The following is a 21,917-nucleotide window of genomic DNA, read 5'->3' as shown; positions in this document are numbered from 1 at the left end:
AGACAATAGTAGTATCGAGTTAAAGCAGTCGCAATCAAGCAGGGTTGGACCATATCTACACCAACGTGCATGAATCATAAAACGTTATTTACGAGGCCCTCGCACTGGAACGCCACAACAATAGGAGAACGTTGAAAATCTCCTCTGTTGGGCAATCACAGGCCCCTGGAGCACAGTGTGCGTGTGTCCCACGTCAGCGTTTACGCAAGCAACAGTTTGACAATGAGGAGCAACTAATTCAATTACTTTGCACAGGTTGTTTTTGAAAAACTAGCGCGGGCAACGTGGGCTTCATCCGACCCTCTGGATGCAAAGTGCGTCGATTCGGATTCGTCCTAAAACGCAAATCCGTCGTTTAAACGCAAACGGCACCACTCTCTTTCACAACGTGGCTCACCCTGCCCTGGGAATGACTCCGTTGCGGCACCGTGAGTCAATGCACCCTGCCCCACAATGAAGGAAGTGGAAAAACAACCACTGGCCCAAGGGTCCATCGCAGTTCACTGACAATAAGAACAGCGTTGTTCTGTATCTACGCGGACAAACCAAGAGAAAAGGTTGCTGTTCATCTGGATTCTAAGATATAAGAATCCCAACATCAACGTCACCATACAAATATTCTGTTAGCAGCATAAAAAAAGGCTAAATAGAGATCACGGTCTGAGGGAACCACGAGGGCCGGGCCGGGCCGTCTCCAGATTATCTTCCTCTGTCATTAGGACTGTGGTTTTCCAGGGCACCCCACACTGCACCCTATGAATAAAAGCATGCTTGTGGTTCACAATAGAGCTCCGCTGCTCCCTGAGAAGGGGGGAAGGGCATCGCATTCCTCCACTGACTCCCCGTTTGCAGCAGATATTAAACAATAATCTCGCTGCTTGTAGGGGAGCTCTCCCCAGCTAGCCGCGGACAGATCGTTGCGGCCCATTCGCAACGCGCAACGTGTAAAATGTTGCATACAATGGGCTTTGTCCGTCTGTTTTGTGTGCTTGTAGAGAGCCGGTAAGCAATGGAGACCGGCCTCTCAGGAGATCCGGGCAGAACAATGTGATCATTGAATTCCTTGAGTGACTATACCTCTTGAGACTGATGCTGACTGGATGCCTGCAATATTTAATCTGGGCAACTGCACATATCTCAAAAGTGCAGCGTAAGCCGAGTGGAATTTCTCCTGCTGGAAGGAAATCTCCCCTTTGATTTAGTGTAAGGCTAATACCATACTGCAGGTGGTTGTTTTTTTCTTCTTCTCTGGATAGCTGGTCCACACAGTGCTGAGTTAAGACACTGGGGCCATTCACTTTGTGATTCATGACACCGCTGGCCCAGACCTATTGGAATCCTTATGGGGGGGGACATAAATCCTTACTTAACATCGCACCAACGCTCTTTTGTCCTCTATTAATGAACATTATTAAAAGCGTAGAATGTGGCATCAAAGAGGTGCTTCGGAGGGAGCCGGGGAAAGACGCGTGCCCGTGCCAAAATAAGTGCGGCGCGAAGGGAAGGGGCCCCCGGTGGCACCAACAACTTCCGAACATCTGCATCGGCAGGAAAGAGGGGGCCACGCGGTGGCTTATCAGTTGGGTTGTGTACGTTGTGCCACATCCCCGAGGTCGGATGGTGACAGAGTCGCTTTGCCTGACAGCTCTCGCGTGCACTGAAGTTATAATCACCTGCGGCTCTGAAAGGCACCAGATAACACATCGTTCAGGTGAGGTTAAGCACCTGGAGGGGACTCGGATGCTCCTTCTGTTTGCTGACAATCCAAAATGCTTTTGCGTTGTCTGAGAGTTTGGGATTTGTTTGGAATTTCCAAGTTAATATTCTTTTAATATGTGGCATTCATTATTTTTGTTTTATTGTAATGTATGTGTTGCTGGCTGAGCCCCTTCTGGAGCCAGATGTTATTCTCAGTCTCAGAGTCCAGGGTAAAGTTGGATAAGAAAGACCAAGCCAGGATTGCATCAGGAATGCTGCCAGTTGATCGGTTTCCTTCCACTCTGGCGCAGACAAGGGGGTGGGGTGCCTGCTGAAACGGGGAGGAGAAAAGGGAGAGGAAGAGGAGGAGGAGGGGGAGGATTTGGGAATATTCTTTGTCCTCACCCCGCAGTACAGCACACAACTGGCGAAGGACACGGGCTCCTCGCGGAAGAAGAGAGAGAGAGAGCGAGAGGAAACTGGATGGCTTGATATTAAAGCGGGAGGGCTTTATTTTTATTAAAGAGAAAGCGGAGGAAAAGCTCTCGTTAGAGGCGAGAACCCCGAGGAGCCGCCGCGAGACAGCAGAGGGACCCAAAATCACGACTGAAGGTACGATAACGCACACGCACACACAAACAAATCGCGAACGCGGCAACCTCTCCACGTCGCTCTTTTAGCTCGCCGCTAACAACGCGGCTTCGGCCGGAGTCTTTCAACTTTGCCGCCGGCGAGTAGCCTTTTTTTTTAAAAATTATTATTTAAGGTTGCTAGCTTAAATTCCGGCTTTTGGTTCACCCGCATTCACAGAGCCAGGGTTTCCGGGGGAAACGTGTCGTTTGAACGCAGACGTTAACTTAAGTTCATGCGCAAGGGGCTGCCAGGACGCGGCGGGGGGACGACGGGACCACGTCGTGTGAAATGATCAGCGAGTTGCTGCTGTTGCCAGAAGGCAGAAGGCAGCACGCGCCGGCATGCAGAAGATATTTTATCTGGCTTTTCTGACTGGGGTTTGGTGATGGAGCAACGCGCAGGAAATCTTGTGTCTCTCCTCCCCCTTCTCTGTCTCTCTCTCACACACACACGTCTTCAATATCCTGATATTCTGAAAAATAGTGCCAATTATACAACTACTAAATGATACTACTACTACTTCGTGACTTTGTGCAGCCCTGCAATGCTATGCCGTTATCTTAATTGACCCTCAATTCGCGGCTGTGTGTGTGCGCGCGCGTGGAGTCCGCGCGGTGACGATGTCCCGTTAGCCACGCGGAGGCTTTTTTTGTGTGTGTTGCGCTCGTGTTGTCCATGTAAATTGCAGTTTAGTTCTCCATTAGACACTATAGCGGATACATAATTGAAGCGGCTACATCAGAGCGTGACCTATGGCTTATTTTCCGACTGAGCACAGCTTCTATGGTATTATTGCGCGTGGCCATACGGAGGGTGAATTACACCCATCCCCTTCCCCCCAAGTTTTACCAGCTCAGTCCAGTCGGTCACTCCCCAGTCTGACCCATTCTGGTCATTTCTTCCCCCCTCGTGTCTTCCTCTCTGAGCTCAGGGCCTCTTGGCTGCGGGATCAGGGATCAGGGAGGGATGGCCATAAGCAGCGTCCCAGATGTGAGACCACAAAAGCCCCTCTGTTCTGCAGCGGACACCAGCGTTTAGAGACACTGCTGCTTTTACTCTGCTTTCCATTGCCTACTTTAGGAAATATGATGTTGAAGTGCCACGTAATTAATTACCACAATAGATTTGTTGTTTTTGGTGGACTCCAGACATGGACTAGCTTCTTATTTGGGAACGCTCAAGCGGCGTTATAGAAGATTAGAAGCTATTTGGACTTTATAGGGTTCTTATGGTCATGACATTTTAAAATAGTTAAGTCTGTGAAAAAATAGAAGTAAAGTCATGGAAATGTGTTATATTCATGTTTTCATGACGTTAATTTACGCTAAGTTTGAAATGAACAATATCCTTTAAAAGAAAGATGCTCCAAATGTAAGCAGGCATACATACAGGCATACATATAAATGTTTATTCTTTTATTCAAACTATTATCCCTCATTCATTTGTGTCAGTTAAGTTTACTGTATGCTTTGGGAACCTCATTGTTAGTTTGAATATTACGTTTTATCACTTTTTCTTGTATACACTGAGATTTCCTAAAATGTTTAGTCATGAAAATCCAGAGTTAAAATGTGTATGAACCCTGACTTTAGGTTCATGTCGTGTTTTTAGATGGTATTTCGTGCTGTCAAGTCAAATTTTTTTTAAAAATATGTTGACAGTGCTCGTTGGTTGGGAAAACAATCAAACGTGTGTCAATATTGGTAATGACTTTGAATAAAAGTTTTTGCATAGCTGTAGAAACACACCAGGCCTTAAAATCACACGACTGGGAATGACGACTAACCCAATATTTAGGGAAAGGGCTCCAGACTTGGAGCTTTAAGTCATCTTCCCTCACCCTGTTTGCGTTTTCCAGACAACGTGACGCACATTGATGTGAGCCTGCATGTCGGTTCTGACAGTTGCTCGTCGTTAACCTAGATCATTTGCGGCGAAGTGTGCCGTCGGCTCTGACGAGCGCTGCAGTTTGTGTTTTAGATCATCTGACGAAGCGTTGAAGTCTCTCGCAACCTTTTTGATTTCGCCCATGTGTCTCATTTTATTTGGTGCGGCGCTGAATGGAGGCTTTTGTCAGTTATCTTTATGTGGAAACCCGACGCCGCAGACGCTCTGTGTTCAGGTGTAACCGCAGGGTGCAGGCAGCGCTGCAGAAAGCCACAGAGGGAGGCGACGACAACGGCGGGCTTTGTGAGCAGTTGGGTAGGAGACCCCCGTTAAAAAAAGCATACGCAGGTATCTGTTTCGCTGCTCGTTGACATTGCCTGGAGGGGGGGGGGGGGCGACTTTGCATGCAATCCATAGATTAGTACCCTCTCTGCATCTCTAACATGTAAACACACAGATTAGAAAGCTGTATGCCAACACCTAATCACCACAGACACGCACACACACACACAATCTACGATCACTTCAGAGAGTCTGGTGGAGCCATGAAAGTGAGTTGACGTGACGTGGACCGTTCATCAAGTTAATCTTAGTGTCCACACAATGGAAACTTTATTCTAAGTCTTTTCTTTTCCAAAGACGGTTTCCTCCCTAACTTCACACACAGCACTCCCGCTCACACCTGGGAGTCGCCCGATACTAAGCGCTCTTTAGATCTCTGCATGTGATGTATCGTCTGTGAAGGCTTATCAGTGCCTTTTTAAATTTAAATGATTGTCAAACAAAGGTTTCTTGCGGAGAAGTGTGGAGCGATGAGGAATTGTTGACTGAATTATCCTGAACTGAGACACTGTACATCTGACGCCGTTGCCCTGGAAGTGAGAGATGAAGGTTGCTGGTCATGTTGATGAGTTGTAACTTCATGAAAGCGGCCATCATATTTACACAGACTCTATTTGTTTGACTCCTTATTTGTTCTTTAGATTAGCATTTAGCAGCATTAGCAGTAGCTTGTCCTGAAACAGGAAAGCCGAACATCTTAACGGGGCTTTTGTTTCATGTTGTGGGTGAGGATATGTTCTTGAACCTGCAGATGATCAACAGTTTTATTGCTCTATTTGAATCCATTTGTACTTTTCAGATGATTAAATCTGTTATCCCATCAGCATCTTATGTAGATTCAGCTTTGTTCTTGCACAATCGTGTAACTTCATATTCTGGTTTACAATACAATGTAGAATCTCATGAATGATGTTTCATGTGTCATCACATAGTTTCCCCCACAACCCCTTAAGCACTGCGTGTCTGTGGAGTCTATCTGGATCACAGCCAAGAGGTTTGGGAATCCCAAATTTGCCTTCTGTTACTTAATAGCTGCTTTATCTTGTGGTAATCTGAGTTCGGCCACTGCAGAGTTTCAATGAAGCGACGATCTAAACCCAAAGATGCGATTTCACTCACTTCTGATAAGCTTTGAACTCGGCTTCAGAGCAGCAAACGAGGACCTTCTGCACGGGCCTGAAGGCAGATAGTTTGGTGGTCTATCACCTTTAGGCCAGACGCCTCGAGGTGACAGATGAAGGGTTATAATCTCCTAAATCACAAACAATCTGTCGTAGAGGAGCCTGGCAGTTTACAGCAGCGGTTAATTACTCAGCAGAAGTTGTTTATGAAGTTGGTCACAGATGGTGTGAAACCAAACCACAGGAACTCCTCATTGGCTCTTTCTTGTTTTCTCATTATGCTATTTTGGCCTTCTTTTAGTCTCACCATGACGAGCCACTTCACACGTGTAGTTAAACTTCAGTGGTTTTGTCTCTGAACACCAGAGCTCAGAGGCCTTTTTTCATTTCATTCCTCCAGTGTGATAACGCCCAAAACACACCGCGTCCACGAGACCTCACTCCACTCTTCTTACGCAGCCATCTGGGAACTTCTCTGGGATGTTTTCCCCCCTGTATTGACTCCATAGCGCCCCCTTGTGGCCACGCATGGAGTCGACGGGCCGCCGGTCACACCTGGCATTGGAATGTCTTGAGTAACCGCTCGTGATCGGATCAGCAGAAGGCAAGAAGCTGTTTTGCGCCGTTGACAAAGTGGAAATGAGGGGGATTTATTTTCTAATATTCAAAGTGTAGGTTCAATGCTACTCTTGGCAACACACACGCTGTTTTGTATTTATTTTGGGACACACACACACACACAATGTGGGTCAGGTCACGTTTGCTAGAAGAATGCGGCACAAACCACTTCCTGAGTGGGCCGAGGGATCGGATCTGTGTGTCTCGGTTGAATTCACAAAGACGACAGAGCCCATGGGGCTGAATGAGAGCCTCAAATACAATAACTGAAAAATACATAAAATATATTGATCCATTTTCTGTCTGTCTTGTTTATTATGTCTGTATAATTTTGTACTTTTTTGTGGCAGATTTGATTTCTTGTCAAATATTTTCAATTAGACGTTTCCTTTCACATGCTCTCCTCTTCCCGTCTGTTTTTGTTTTCCTTTAATCTGATTTTAATTTCCTTTTCTTTGTCTTTTCTGCACAGGTCTGAGAGCTTCGCCACCGTTCACGAGGCACCATGAGCTGGAGCTTCCTCACTCGTCTGCTGGACGAGATTTCCAACCACTCCACCTTCGTGGGCAAAATCTGGCTCACCCTCCTCATCGTCTTCCGCATCGTGCTGACCGCCGTCGGGGGCGAGTCCATCTACTACGATGAACAGAGCAAATTTGTGTGCAACACGCAGCAGCCCGGTTGCGAGAACGTGTGCTACGACGCCTTCGCGCCGCTGTCGCACATCCGCTTCTGGGTCTTCCAGGTGATCATGATCACCACGCCCACCATCATGTACCTCGGCTTCGCCATGCACAAGATCGCCCGCATGGACGACAGCGACTACAAGCCCCGGAAGCGGATGCCGATCGTGAGCCGCGGCACCAACCGGGACTACGAGGAGGCGGAGGACAACGGGGAGGAGGACCCGATGATCCTGGAGGAGATCGAGCCCGAGAAGGAGAAGGACGTGGTGGAGAAGCCCAGCAAGAAGCACGACGGGCGGCGGCGCATCAAGCGCGACGGCCTCATGAAGGTCTACGTGTTCCAGCTGCTGTCGCGCGCCATTTTCGAGGGCTCGTTCCTGTTCGGACAGTACGTCCTCTACGGGCTGGAGGTGGTGCCGTCGTACGTGTGCACGCGCTCGCCCTGCCCGCACACGGTGGACTGCTTCGTCTCGCGCCCCACGGAGAAGACCATCTTCCTGCTCATCATGTACGCCGTCAGCGCCCTGTGTCTGCTCTTCACCCTGCTGGAGATCATCCACCTCGGCGTCAGCGGCATCCGCGACTGCTTCTGCGTGCCGCGGGCCCGGCGGCCGCCGGCGCCGCCCACGCCGCGGCACACGGCCCCGTCCAGCCAGAGGTCGTCCATCTGCCCCCAGCCGTCGGCGCCGCCGGGCTACCACACGGCCCTGAAGAAGGACCCGTCGGGGAAGATGGGCTTCCGGGACAACCTGGCCGACTCGGGACGCGAGTCGTTCGGCGACGAGGCGTCGTCCCGCGAGCTGGAGAGGCTGCGCAGGCACCTGAAGCTGGCGCAGCAGCACCTGGACATGGCGTACCAGAACGAGGAGAGCAGCCCGTCGCGCAGCAGCAGCCCCGAGTCCAACGGCACCGCGGCGGAGCAGAACAGGCTGAACTTTGCCCAGGAGAAGCAGAGCAGTACATGTGAGAAAGGTGAGGTTTTCTTTTCTTTTTCTCTCTTTCCTTTTGTGGATCAATGCAACATGCTTCACTGACACCGTCCGTCTCGTCCTCAGGTCTCCGTGCATAGGTTCTCACGAGCCCGGCTGACACTGGAGACTTCAATTCACACCAGGATCAGCGAGAGGACCGAAGGGAATCAAAGACACTACATTTCGCTTGAGGTGGATGAAGTCAGCCCAAGCCTTCCAGTGTTTTACGAGTCAGAGGAGGAGAGCGGCCGCCTCCAACCCAGCAATACTTGAGACGCTCGTCTGAAGATCCAAAGTGCTAACAAACTACCGGCATGCAGCGAGAAATGGTTTCCGGTGAACATTTGCTTCTTCTCCCTCAGGGCAGCTATTTGTTTTTTTTTTACATTTGTATTATGAGACTTTAGAGCTATTAGTCTTCTTTTTTTCTTTTTTTTTTAAGCGTTTGTCCACAGTGAATGCATCTCAAGTTTGCCTTTGACCTAAACTGGAACTCTTGTTTTATGGCGTTTTTTTTTTTTATTATTGCGATATGGCCAAGCCAGTTATAGTACAACAACAACAAAATATACTATGTTTAAACTGTAATGCTTTGAAGCGAAAGAGTGAGTGAGATGCAACAAAAAAAAGAAAGAAAAGGTGAACAGACACCACTCGTGAAAGAAAGGTACTGGAGCGATTGTCATGCTGATGAAGACATTTTGTAAGAGATAATATTCATACGAAGGTTTCTCTCATGTGTGGATCAAATATATATATTTTTCCAATTGTTTTGACGTGTTGGAACCGCACCAGTCGACATTCCCAAGCCTGGTGCTTCGATGGTAACTGGAACACACTTGGAAAGGAGGAAGGGGAAGGAGGGAGGAAAGGCTCTGTCCAAAGGAACAAACAAACCTGGGTAATGCTTGAAAAAAAACATGTAATTCTTGATATTGTCTCGTTTTGTTTAAACATGTTTTTGATACTGTTCTTTTCATTTTTGTATTAGTGAGTATTGTGGTACTGACAAGAGTCTCTTGTCACTGTGGCGGAGATGAAAACGTTTAAACCGAAAGGACATTCACTACAGTCTTAGTTCTGAAAATGGTTCGGTACAATTTTGAAGTCGACTGCAACCGTTTTTAGTTTTGCAAAAAGATCGATAACCTGCAGCTTATTGTTGTTATTGACACGTTGTCTCTGGCCAGCAAACATTCCCATTCCCCCAACACACCTGGATTTCATTAGATTTGAAGTTTGAAGAGGGGGAAAATACTGTTGTGTTCATGATTTTCTTTTCGGGATGAGTGCCATCGCTGTTTCCAGAGTCTCACTGAGAGTTGTAAACTATGTAATCATCTCGATGTGAATTCAATGCCTTGAACGCACCATAAGATGCCATCTTTTTGTATTCTGAATCATACCCGCAGTGCCAATTAGTGCCAACTCAAAATATTTTGTCATCTCAAGTAATTTTTGAACAAGGATTTTTGTACTTTTTGTACTCGTTTTGTATCGATAGTACTTTGTGGTTAGTTTTTCAAATAAATTTTTCCAACAAAACGGTCGTAGTGTTTCATTCTGATATTAAGATGACGTCATGCGAGTGTCTCTTTATGCCTATACAAACACAAAAGTGTGAGACTAAACCACAATTTCCAGTCAACATATGTGTTTTACTTCATCCCAGTTCATCATGTATCTGTACTGAGGCTCAGAAATACTTCTGCAACCTCATTATAAAGCAGAATACAAGAAGATAAACACGCGTCATCATCACGAGGCCTGCAGCCCGTCATGTTACTTCACATTTTGGGGACATGTTTCAACCGGTTAATAAAACTAGTTCCAGCTGATCTGCTGATGTTTGGAGGAAACTCATTGGTTTATGGTCAAATTGGCAACAGGCCCGTGCATGTGTGGCCATAAACACTTCACTCAACCTGAAGGATTTCGTGGGACTTAGATCGGTTATCAGTGTGTAGGAGGGTGAGTCATGTGCTGCATCTTATAACCTGAAGACGCTCCTGCAGGAGGACGCATTGAGCATCCTAATCTATTCTGGATTACACCTCCTTTCTCTTTGAACACAATGTAATCACGTTTGAAACGATGGCGCCTTTCAAAGGTTAACCTTAACGTTTGTGTACCTCTGGCGCCACCTTGAGGCCGAGCCTCATCACTTCTTTGTCTTTCTTTAAATAGCAATGCTTTTTTTTCTCTATTTTTCATAAAGTGCTGCATATTCTTCCAATATTTTTTGCATAAAACTTGCATGGCTGTAGTTTTATTACATGTAATGTTTGTCTTTCAAAATCAAAGCAATGCTGAATGAAGTATTGATTTATTGGTTTGCATGGCACGGTAGCAGAATATGCCTTTAAATCTATTTAAATGAGTCTGTGTAGACATGTGGTGTGTGAATATGTGTTGAAGGCCTCAGTGTCTCTCCTATGTTGTGTGATTAGCAGTAAATACATGGATCATGAGCATCTTGTTTATTATTTTAATCACAATCTCAAACATGAGAACAACATTAACATTTTGGAGATGAAACTGGATGAATGAAACATGAAAATCTGTTGAATTAGGAGCTAAGAGAGAAGAATAAAGACTTGTACAGCCGGCAGTGGCTTAAAAAAAAGTGATCTAAACTTTATTAACATGCAGGACGTTTTATGAAATGGTGCTCATAACAATAAGCAGACAGGTTAATGCATGTTTGTGCAATCAGAATTTCTGTTCCATTTTTATAGTTTCCATATGATATTTTTTCTTGGACTGTTTTTTTGCCTTCAACAAAAATAAAGCTGCACAAACAGACGCAAACGCTGCAGCGATCAGCAGAGCGAACGTGGTGGTGAGTCCGGTCTCGGCATCGCCGGTGGAGAGCTCCATCCCCAAGAACCTCACAGTGTTGCTGGAGGGAGCGGGCGTGGCGGGCGCGCTGGTTGCTGTAGAAAAGACACACATTAATATTGACTGTAAGTCTAGAAACATTTTCCACTCTTTCACATCAAAAATGTGGAGAACAAGAAATCCACACAATCTAAATGTCTACTATCACTGAATGTTGTTTTCCATGAAAGCAAAAGTACAATTTTAGGGGGAAATAAGGATGATTTGCTGTCTGTGTATACAGTGTATAGGGATTATATTGACATCGCTTGCTAATACGCCGAAAACAAGACCCCAGGAAGTTGATACTTTATACTAAGAAATAGTCCAGCACATAACCCTCACATAAGCACAACTTCTCACTTTGTTTTACTTGTGTTTTTTGCACAATTCACATGTTTTATTGAACTTACTAGTTGCATAAATGCATCAATTTACCTTCAGGCACCGTGTTCAAGCACTCGTGGGGTCCCGCGGCGGGGTCTGGGAATCCGTTGCAGTCGATGATGGTGGAGTAGACTTTAACAGAAGACTTGGCCACTCGGGGCAAATTCGGGTCGGAGTGGTTGACGTAGAAAAGGCCAAATCGCTCTGAAAAGCCGGTGGCCCACTCCAGGTTGTCCATCAGGGACCAAGCCGTGTAACCCCGGATATCCACGTTATCTAGCAAGTACGCTAGGAGGGGAAAATGAACACCTTCAGGATTGCAAACACACTCGAGATTCTTTCACAGAGATACTTTACATATTAGATATTGTCTGTGGTCTCTATTTCTTGTGGTTTGATACCTTTCAGCACCTGGTTGATGTACTTCTCATAGTAGTAGCTCCTGTGACTATCGTTGAGGTCGATCGGCCCTCGCTCCGACATGCCGTTCTCTGTGATGATAATAGGTGGATTTCCATACTCCTCCTTGATGAAGTTCAATATCTTGCGGAATCCAAACGGTGAGACCTTCAGCCAAGACGAGCCTGAATCCAGCCAGGTACGATCAGCAATCGTTCCTGCTCCTCTGAGGAAGACAAATCAGTGAAATGCTTTAATTCGGCGGGTGTGATTTGCTTCTCCCGCTTGGTTCCTGTAGCTGTTTACCTATCGGCATCATAGTGCTGAAGATTTCCATAATTCACAGGGAACGCCAGGACAGTGGTGTAATGGTTGAACCCAAAATAGTCATAGGTTCCCTTAATCCTCTTGATCTCCTCCGGAGTGAACTCAGGCAGCCTGGAGAGATTGAATCAACTAATTAAACTGTCCTGGAAAATGTTAAACAACTTTCCAGTAGTTATCTTTGCCTTACCGAGATTTTAGCAGACCAGCAGCGAGGCTTCGCCTTCGAATGATGGTCTTCATCATGTTGCTGTAGTCTCCGTTAAATACGGGATGAGCAAACCAGCCAATGTAGAACTGCACAAGGAGACACACAACAAACCTGAACTGTATCTTACATGTCTATTGCAAAGACTCTGCAAACAGCAACAACAGTAAGTATGTCCTTGTTTGTTCTTTGGAGTACCTGCACCACGCGACTTGCAGCGTCAACGTCCTCCTGCTTATAGGGATTTCTGGGCTCTGACCAGTCAGAGTTGATGGTGATGGAGATAATGCCTTTCTGTTTGGCCCGGTACGTGTCGTTGTAGAGATGCCAGGCCTCGGCGTGTGCTTTAAGCAAGTTGTGACCCACAATGTAAGGCAGAGTGCCTGGTCGGAAACTGATCCCTGGACACAAACACAAGGAGCTACTGGCACGTTTTCTAGTTTCTTTAGCTATATGATATGAGTTAGTGTGAGAAAAAAGCATACCTGGGGCAGCCGCCCCGTAGCCATGGCCCACATTGGCTATATTGTACGGCTCATTAATGGTGATCCAAAATTTCACTTTGTGGCCAAGACGGCTAAAGATGAAGTCAGCGTAATCCTTGAATTTGACAACAATAGTCTCATTCTCCCAGCCCCCAATGTCCTGCAGACTTTGTGGAAGGTCCCAGTGGTAGAGAGTAATCTGACAACAAAAAGAAAGCAATGTTTACCAAATCCACCAACTTTCCTTTGCAATTGCATCATTTCCTGGGAAGCAAGAATTACACACACATGAGGTTGGATGTTTGCAGCCAGCAGTGCATCCACCAGTCTGTGGTAGTAGTTCAGCCCGGCCTCATTGATGTGCTTGGTGGTACCATCAGGAAGCACCCGCGACCAGGATATGGAGAAACGATAATGGGTCACCTTCAGTTGCTTCAATATGGCCACGTCCTCATCTACTTTATTGTAACTGTTGCAGGCGATATCGCCATTGTCATCATTGAACACACGGAGAGGAGTGTGAGCAAACTTGTCCCAGATGCTGAGGCCTTTTCCATCCGCTCTCCATCCCCCTTCAATCTGGAGATAAGAAATGCAAAAACAGAGATTTCATTAGGAAAGAACACTGTACGCAGTAAGGAAGGGGCTTCGTCAAAAAGTTACCTGATATGATGCCGTTGCAGTACTCCAAATAAAATCTTTGCGGAAATGTCCATGAATGAGCTTCTCATCGTCTGGTGTAGGGAAACCATTGTCCTTTATAACTCGGTAGTAGAAATGGGCTGAGTACTTCGGTGTCCTCGGCCGGTTCGGGTTAGTGAAGTCCACGTGGTGAAGCCCAAATCCTACTTTGTACCCATTAAGCCACTCAAAGGAATCCATGACCGACGTTGCTATGTATCCTTTCACCTTCACACTATCTAAGTCCTTGGCTGTTATTAAAACAAACACACACAAATCATCAAATATTTCAATCATATCATGTTGTTAGTTATCTTCACGAATGTATTTATATCAGTGTACCTTTCAGAGCCTCGTCAATGTAGGTCTTGTAATAAAATACTCTGGCAGAGTCGTCCCAAGTTGTCTTTGATTCAGTAGCTACTCCATTCTCGGTAATGTAAACCTCCGGATCTCCGTACTCCTCCTTGATCCAGTTGAGGAGTCTTCTCAAGCCCCATGCGACAGCTCTCTGGTTACTGATGGCGGTAGTTGGAGAATCGGTTTCATCTTTTTCTGACAAGTCCTGGTCATATTCATAGGATTGAGGGGAAAGCCTGGCAGTAGCATGGCTTACTATCTTTGTAGTGTAATGATTTATACAGAACATGTCAGCAGTTCCTTTGATGAAGCTCTTTTCTTCTTCCGTGAAGGAAGGTAGTCTTGTCTCTGAAAGACCTTGGAGTTCACTTTTATTTCCGACTTGCCACTTCATTGCATCCGGATAGTCGCCATTCTTGAAGATGGGGTGTGCAAACCAACCTAGTTTGAACTGCAGGGCGCGGTCAGCGGCCACCACCTCACGGGTAACATGAACATCTTCAGGTTCAACCCAATCAGCATTGAGGGCTATGGATACGAGACCACCTTGGGATTTGCGATACTTATCGTCATATGTGTGGTAAGCCCTGGCGTGTGCCTTTATGAGATTGTGTGCAACTCTGTATGGTGCAATCCCTGGATTTGTGACATTTGGTGGAATCTGTCCCAGCCCATATCCTGACCAGGCAATTGTGTGAGGCTGGTTGAAGGTCGTCCAAAATTTGACTCTGTCTCCAAAGGCGGAGAAGCAGAAGTCACAAAAGTCATTAAAAATGTTAATCATCTCTACATTTTCCCAGCCACTGATGTTTTGCAAAGCTTGAGGAAGGTCCCAGTGGTAGAGAGTCACCATGGGAGTGATGTTATATGCTATTAGGCCATCAATTAATCTATTGTAGTAGTCGACACCTTTCTGGTTCAGGGAGGTAAGCCGACCATCAGAAAAGATCCTGGACCAGGACAAAGAGAATCTGTATGACTTAACCCTGAGAGCTCGCAGCATGTAGAAGTCTTCTTCAAGTCTGTGGTAGCTGTCACAGGCCACGTCTCCATTGGCATTTGCAGGAATACTGCCAGGTTTGTGGGTGAATGTATCCCAGACGCTGGGTCCCTTCCCATCAGCATTCCAGCCGCCTTCAATCTGGTAAGCTGAAGATGAAACTCCCCAACTGAAGCCTGGTGGGAAAGTGCCGTAGTGGTAAAGCTTTCTCTGAAATTTCGACTGGTTTGAAAATTTCTCCCAGACAACCTTGGATTTAGACGGAACCTCAGAGGGTGTTGAAGCTCTTGGGAGGCGGATGTTTCGCATCTCCGATCCTTTAAAAGGATGCCCTTTGTGTGGTCCAAATCCATTGTGCTTGATGAGCTGAGAGTAGAAATACGCAGATTGCTTCGGGGTTCTTGGTCTGTCTGCATCTTCAAAGTTGACATGGTGAAGACCAAATCTTTGGCTGTAGCCGTGTTTCCCCTCAAATCCATCCATGAGGGACTGCACTGTGAATCGCTGCACATCCACTCCATCTATGACTATTGCTAGAAAATGGACAAAGACAACAGCACATTAAAGCTTTTGTGAATGTGAACATTTTATAAAATAAGGTTTCCTATCAGAGTAATTCCAGACGCTTACCTTTCAGGGCCTCGTTGATGTAACTCTTCATGTAATTTATTCTACGAATGTCATTGAGAGTCTCCCCACTGTACTCAGTTGGCATACCATTCCCAGTTATGTGGATAGGCACTTTGGTATTGTTCAAGTATTCTGTGGAGATGTAGTTGAGGAGCCTTCTGAGACCCCAAGGTGTAGAATAGATCCAGTCAGAAGCTGTAGAAGACCATGACGGGTCCACATGGGCCTGGAAGTCTCCCACCCCCTGAGGACCAGGGGTGCAGCCGCCAACACTGTTGTTGACCAACCGGGAGGTATAGTGGTTTAATCCCAAGAAGTCAGCTGTTCCACTTATCCTCTTTCTCTCCTCTGCATTGAAAACTGGAAGTCTTGCAGGCTGAGAAAGGGGACACTCCTTTATTTTCTGTTCAATCTGCGTCTTGAGTGTTGGAGGGTAATCTCCATTTACAAATATGGGATGTGCAAACCAGCCCAGCATGAACTGCAGGTAGCGATCTGCAGCGTCTATGTCTTCTGGTCTGGAGGGATCCACGGGCTCGGCCCAATCAGAGTTCAATGCAATGCCCACTTTCCCTCCTTGTGCCTTCCTGTACTTGTCATTGTAGACATGCCAGGCCTCAGCATGAGACTTGAGCATATTGTGAGTGGCCTGCATTGGCAAAACAAATAGTGATGTAAATGTAAAAGAATGACAATGAAACTGAATATTTACACTATCGTTAGACGTTTGCCCTCACCTGATAAGAGGCAACCGCGTAGTCTTTTACTCCAGGGGGGTGCTCGCCAGTGCCATACCCGGCATGGCTCACCACCCAGGGGCTACTGAAGGTGTTCCAGGTCTTGACCCTGTCTCCAAACCTGGAGAAGCAGAAGTCTGCGTAGTCTTTAAAGGCTTCAACAATAGAAGCGTTGGTCCATCCACCATAGTCCTGAAGTGTCTGGGGTAGATCCCAGTGGTAGAGAGTGACAACAGGTTGTATGCCGGACTCAATGAGAGCGTCGATCAGCTTGTCATAGTAGAGAGGCCCTTTCTCTGACTGGCTTCCCTGGAGGCCTGAAGGGAAAATACGGGCCCAGGAAATGGAAAACTGGTAGGTGTGGACATTGAGACCTCGCAGGAGGTAGACGTCATAATCCACCTTGTGGTAACTGTCACAAGCTATGTCAGCTGTCTGGTTCAGAAAGACGAGGCCGTCATGACCAAAGCGGTCCCATATGGTCTCTCCCTTTCCACCTTCTAACCAGCCTCCCTCCACCTTGAAGGACTCACTGGACGTCGCCCATTGGAAGCTTGAAGGGAAGGATTCGTTGAGGAAAAGGTCTCGTTCCGTTACAGTCTGGGCCTCAAACTTTTTCCATACGTTCTGATAACTGTTTTTAAATGTTTTCATTATTTTGTAGTCTGAATTACTGTGACTGCTGGAAACAAGAAAATAAAACAGTTAAAACATACAAGAAACAAACTTTTTCAGTATGAAACTGTATATTTCACCAAGGACAAGCTGTTACCTGGTGGGGATGTCCTCCATTTCCAGCTCACCCAACATATCCATCACGTCACATCCCACTATGTTCATGTTGTTGTTTTCCAATAAGGCTGCGATGAATAAAAGACAAAGTTACTCATAGTCATATGCAATATAAAGAAGACAGTTACTATTATAATCAACGATAATAAAATATGCACAGTTATATAACAGCTAATTAGCTAAACTCAAAGTACAGTATAAATAGCAAAGCAAGCCCTACAGCTGTGCTCCACCACGCATGTGAATGTCCTTGTAAAACTTTACTGGACCACAACAAGAATAATTTACACTGATCGCTCCCTTATGATAACACTCTTAATAACACTGATTGTTGTATTGTAAAGGTTTATTATCTTGCAATTTACAAGCGACTAGCCGTGATCTGTTTGGTCAGTAAAACCAGATGATTGGTTCAGATTATGTTTCATATATTGATTTATATGTGAACAGCGCTGCTTACTTTGAATGCATTCACAAGCTACGTAAGCTATATGAACAATACTGGATAACAGAGTTTATTCAGTCGGCTGTAATGATATTTACCTTGTAAGAAATTGCCAAGAAGCTGGTATTGACTGTCGGGACAACCGTGAACATCCACCTTGTATATCAGGATAGGCAGGTCCCCACTTGACACCTACAACACACCATGCATGTGGCTGCAGTGTGATGCTAAATATGCAATGTCAAAAGAGTATTTTATTGTTTTCTTACCTGTAAGCTCCTCAGCTCCTTTGCAAAGTCTGATGCAGAGGCACAGTTGTATTCAATGTGCACTGACAAGAAATCTACCTGATCAAAATAGGAGACACAGCGCTGTTACCCCTCAGATGTAAAGGAACACATTGCATAAGACACAAGCTGGTGAATTGGTTAAATACAAAAGGTTTTGTGGTTTTACAATGTGTGGAGAGTGCAGATACAGGCGTGGAAAACAAGTTGCTGACACATCCTCTTTAAGCACTAATTGTCAAGGAGTTAAGATAAGAAGAGATATGAAACGAGCCGAAAGGCTGACATTGATATGGCAGAATCAATAACTTCTTTTGAATCACTTCTTAAAACCCATTTTTATAGAATTGCTTTTATGTGATGTTTTATATATTAGGTTTGCAGGGAGATGTGCTTCAAATAAATTAGCAAATTAGCCATAATATTAAAGTGAACATGGCGAACCAGTTATTATGATTGTGATCTACTTTCCTTAAATGATTTTTATTTGGCGCATGGAAACAATAGCACCTGACGTTGTAAAGAAGATAAAAGGTGCAAAAGATTAATCTTACTGGAGATGAACCTTTGATCTGTGGAAGAATTGCAGCATCACCGGCTCTCAGGCCGATGGAAAGACGTCTCCCTTTGGAAAATGTAAGCACAAAGGCACGATGAACACAATATATTACAAAAGACCCCGGGCCCCTTTTTCCCTGAGGATATTTGAACAAAGCACAAACACACAGCTGTGCAGTGAAACGCAATCTTAGATTATTTTATTGCTCTCACCTGGATTGGCTATTGAGATAGGCATGGTAATCTACACACGACATCTTTGTCATACATAATTGGGTAAAGGGTTAAGGTTATCAGTTGGTCGTGAAGTAATTATTTTTACATGTTATTTCTCAAAACACATTAAAAAGACCATACAACACTAATTATATTAGTGAGTACATCACATCTAAAATGGATAAAGGGGACAAAAAACTATTGTCGATCTTGTTCAATACAAACAAATAGTAACAAATGACCAATCCTGCGTAAAAGGAGCTAAATCGATCAATCAAATCTTATATCCTCTCCTCGTTTTTCTTTACCTTTGTCAGGAAACCGTTGATGGTACATCTGGTAAATGTTCTTGTTGAGATGGAGGATACTCTGCAGAGGACCGGCAGCACCCTCAGGCCGCCAAACATCCTCCAAGTCGCTCAGCGTCACCCACGAGTGTGCCAGTGCTCCAAACTGCTTGAAGGCAAACTCTGCATACAGCCGGAACATCTCCACCAGCTCCTGGCTCTCCCAGCCTCCGTACCGCCACCTCAGCGTGTCCGGCACTGTGGACCCGTGGAGCACGACCAGAGGCTGAAGGCCCGCCTCCAGCAGCTGCCTCAGCAGCGTCCGGTAACAGGCAACCACAGCCGGCTGCGGTTGGCTGGGGAGGCCCGTCGGTAGAAGCTGAGCCCACGACAGCGGCACTTTGAAGTGGGTCACCCCTCTGCTCTTGAGGTGCTCACAGTTCTGTCTGAAGCCTGGAGGGATGGGACGACTGCAGTCAAAGGCATCAGTCACCGTGTTGCCTGAGCGTCCGGCCGGCTGCTTCGCTAGAGGACCTGCAACAAGCATGAAGTCCTCTGGTCCAGTCAGCTCACCACACGGGCAAGAAACCACCAGAAATCCAACCCACAACAGGTACTTCATCCTGGCTTGAAATGGACGGACTGCTCTTATCCGCTGATGGCCGAGTTCTATGAAGCAATTCTGTTTGCATGATTACATATCTGAGAGATGGATATCGCATCCAAGTGCAGGTCACAGGATTTTATTGCAGCACTGCGATACGGCCAGGAAGACTCTGGACCCGCACATGTCAAGAGGTAAATACATCCCTCTCTGCTCATGTAGGAGGAATATGTTGTAAAGTTTCATGTTTGCTGATACATGAATATTTAGGTGCTAGATGATTGAAACTCAATATATTTTCTTTTCCAATTCTTACATCAATTTAGAACGACTGCTTTGGGTCGAGCGACTGCTGTTTTGATAGTATTTAACATCTTATTGAGACACTTTTATATAGTATGACATTTTAAGGAATCAATATCAAAAGGATTGGTGAAATAAATAATAATTTAAAGGCTGTGGACTCTAATTTAATCAAATAAAATCCACCAGCTCTGTTTCCTTTACTTCTTGCTATATATGATGTGTGAATATTGTATTCAGGGGCGTGTCACCGAGTGTTTTAATGTAAAGTCATGATCTTTGCTGCTTTGGTGTTTTCAATATGTATCCCTATAAATAAAGACTCTATGACACTATAACTGAGTCAATATGTGACCACTAGATGGCGCCAGTGAACCATTTTATATTGGACTCGTGACGTGACGCTAGTAGATTCATATTTGTTTATTATTGATATTTAACTGATACTAAGCCTAAATGAAGGTATTATTTGAAGAAGGTAAATCAGGAAAATGACTGAGAGCTTGTGCTATTCATCAGTGTGTACTTTTACTTGTCTGTTGTATTTTGCACACAAAGATTTTGCTCTTTTCTTTGGATCAAAGTACTGATGACATAAAATGTGAGTTTATTGAGCTCTGACACGGCAGCCTGTCTGATGCAACGCTGACACAATTTCCCAAAGGGAATAATAAAGCACTTCTCTATTTTTATAGCTTTCTGCTGCGCAAGTGCCTTGCTCGAGGGCACCTCCATGAGAGCTTTTAAAGAGGAGGTATTTTATTTCTGTTTACCTAAACCTTCCCCAGTTGCATCATCTGGGGATTTGAGCCGTGGACTCTCTGAACGACGGGCCCTCACCTCTGGGGTGTCTCACCGTGCCGCCGACCACCTCTGGTGAGAAAACCCTCACAAGCTGGCGTGCAGACGGGCCCCTGCACGTCTCGCCCACTCAATAACACGATCCACATAACAATTCTTCCCCGACGAGAGGCTCGAAGGGTAAATACGCATCTCCCCTGCCCTCCTGCTGGGATACCTTACGTCTGGTCTCCAGGACGACCCGTCGTCTCAACAGGATGTGCGCATTAGAGGCCGGTGGGTGTCCGCTCCGCTTGCGCCTCAGCAGCTACGATCAACTGGCCAATAGCTGAGTCTGTGAGGTTGGAGGGATGAGTCAGACTGGAGGAAAACCTCTCAGTTTCATGACATGTTTTTTTAGGTCAAGTTGCTTGACTTGCATAAAAGTTTGATGACTTGCACATCGGTGCAGATCTGTGGGATCCACGATTCTGTAAAGCCTCAGTAAGCGTGGCCGTGATAGTAAATATAAACAATGTGCAGTAAATAAAACATGACTGCATACAGAGTATCAGCTCCAACTTCGTATATATATAATTAAATCATTAAAAGAGCATCAGGAGCTGCATTACATAACATTTTGCATCTTGCCAAAAAACTAACTCCTTGGCCTCAGCGTCAGGGCTCGGGGGCCCGCGATGCACTCGGCTGTTTTCAGGATAGCGGCCCCCAGCAGCCGGGAGCCGGTTCGACGTGTCGAGGGGAAAAAAAGGCAATAAAAGATGTGTTGAGAAAGTGTGAGTCACTGCAACCAAGAGATGTCCTGGAGCCGGCAGCCGAGACGGTCCCCAAAAAACTGTGGACAGACTCAGAGGTGCACACACACACACACACACACACACCGTGGAAAATAACCAGCTCCAGAGTCAACATAGTGATGTTTTCAATCTGCTCAAATACATGAGTGAGAAAAGACTTCACTTTAACAATATTGTATCAAATGCATCAATAACACATAAGCGTTTTCATTATTGCGTGTTTATGTGATATCCATCAGCTTCCACATCCTCGGGACACACGCTGAGCTCCCCTCTGAAAACCTCTCATTGTCATTACTTATACCACAGTGGAAGTGACATTATGCCTTTTGTGCCCCTCAAGACACTTGTTCCTCATCTGTGTCCATGACAACCTGCTGCTGCCGCTGCTGCACGGAGGAAACCAGCATCAGCGGCGTGCGACACATCTGCTGCCCACAGAGATGAGATGTTCTGTTGCGGTTTTAATCAAATGCTTGCTGCGTGTAAGTCTCCCCTTTGTGCCGTGGAGGCAGAGTGATGGTGATTGCAAACTGCTGCGTGCCGCCGTTGCTCCGCCGTCGGCCCTGATGGAGCCGTTATCCTAGTCGGGTTTTTTTAAATGGCAAAGTGAGAACTTTGCTCTAAAGCGCCAAAACATTACGTCTGCACGTGACACGTGCTTCAATTTAACGTTTAGATTTTGAGTTATTCGTGTTCTGATTTTCTAATCCAGGCTGATAAAACACTGCTTCAATCACTTCTCCAAATAGCCGTTTCATTTTTTTCCTTTTTTTTACA

General features: G+C 45.8%; 2 protein-coding genes across 2 annotated transcripts; one reads left to right on the top strand and one right to left on the bottom strand.

The window, feature by feature from the left end:
* The first annotated feature begins 2,123 nt into the window (after positions 1-2,123).
* On the top strand, positions 2,124-9,463 carry gjc4b (gap junction protein gamma 4b). The gene is made up of 3 exons (XM_068572315.1): positions 2,124-2,310; positions 6,772-7,957; positions 8,041-9,463. The coding sequence occupies exons 2-3, from the start codon at positions 6,805-6,807 to the stop codon at positions 8,052-8,054; spliced, it is 1,167 nt and encodes a 388-aa protein (XP_068428416.1). The 5' UTR covers positions 2,124-2,310; positions 6,772-6,804; the 3' UTR covers positions 8,055-9,463.
* Positions 9,464-10,668: 1,205 nt separating this feature from the next.
* On the bottom strand, positions 10,669-19,254 carry LOC137783194 (lactase/phlorizin hydrolase). Its single transcript, XM_068572992.1, has 17 exons — positions 18,654-19,254; positions 18,126-18,196; positions 17,554-17,631; positions 17,383-17,476; positions 16,820-16,907; positions 16,048-16,726; positions 15,311-15,959; positions 13,663-15,213; positions 13,303-13,571; positions 12,928-13,218; positions 12,640-12,838; positions 12,353-12,555; positions 12,137-12,243; positions 11,929-12,060; positions 11,625-11,848; positions 11,275-11,511; positions 10,669-10,892 (listed from the first exon to the last, which is right to left on the bottom strand). The coding sequence occupies exons 1-17, from the start codon at positions 19,252-19,254 to the stop codon at positions 10,669-10,671; spliced, it is 5,697 nt and encodes a 1,898-aa protein (XP_068429093.1).
* Between the last annotated feature and the right edge of the window lie 2,663 nt (positions 19,255-21,917).

The sequence above is a fragment of the Clinocottus analis genome, unplaced genomic scaffold (genome assembly GCF_023055335.1).
Source record: "Clinocottus analis isolate CAN_PGR_092001 unplaced genomic scaffold, fCliAna1.0.p SCAF_12, whole genome shotgun sequence".
NCBI classification, from domain to species: Eukaryota; Metazoa; Chordata; class Actinopteri; order Perciformes; family Cottidae; genus Clinocottus; species Clinocottus analis.
The sequence above is the reverse complement of the archived record's forward strand: the minus strand, read 5'-3'. Positions and strand labels throughout refer to the sequence as shown.

Bases quoted from the DNA above. Each gene is read 5' to 3' on its own strand.
- LOC137783194 (XM_068572992.1), bottom strand. From the start codon at position 19,254: ATGAAGTACCTGTTGTGGGTTGGATTTCTGGTGGTTTCTTGCCCGTGT. The intron at 15,960-16,047 runs GTGAGGGCAAAC...TTGCCAATGCAG, and splicing joins ACGCGGTTGCCTCTTATCAG to GCCACTCACAATATGCTCAA. The intron at 12,556-12,639 runs GTATGCTTTTTT...GTTTGTGTCCAG, and splicing joins CTACGGGGCGGCTGCCCCAG to GGATCAGTTTCCGACCAGGC.
- gjc4b (XM_068572315.1), top strand. From the start codon at position 6,805: ATGAGCTGGAGCTTCCTCACTCGTCTGCTGGACGAGATTTCCAACCAC.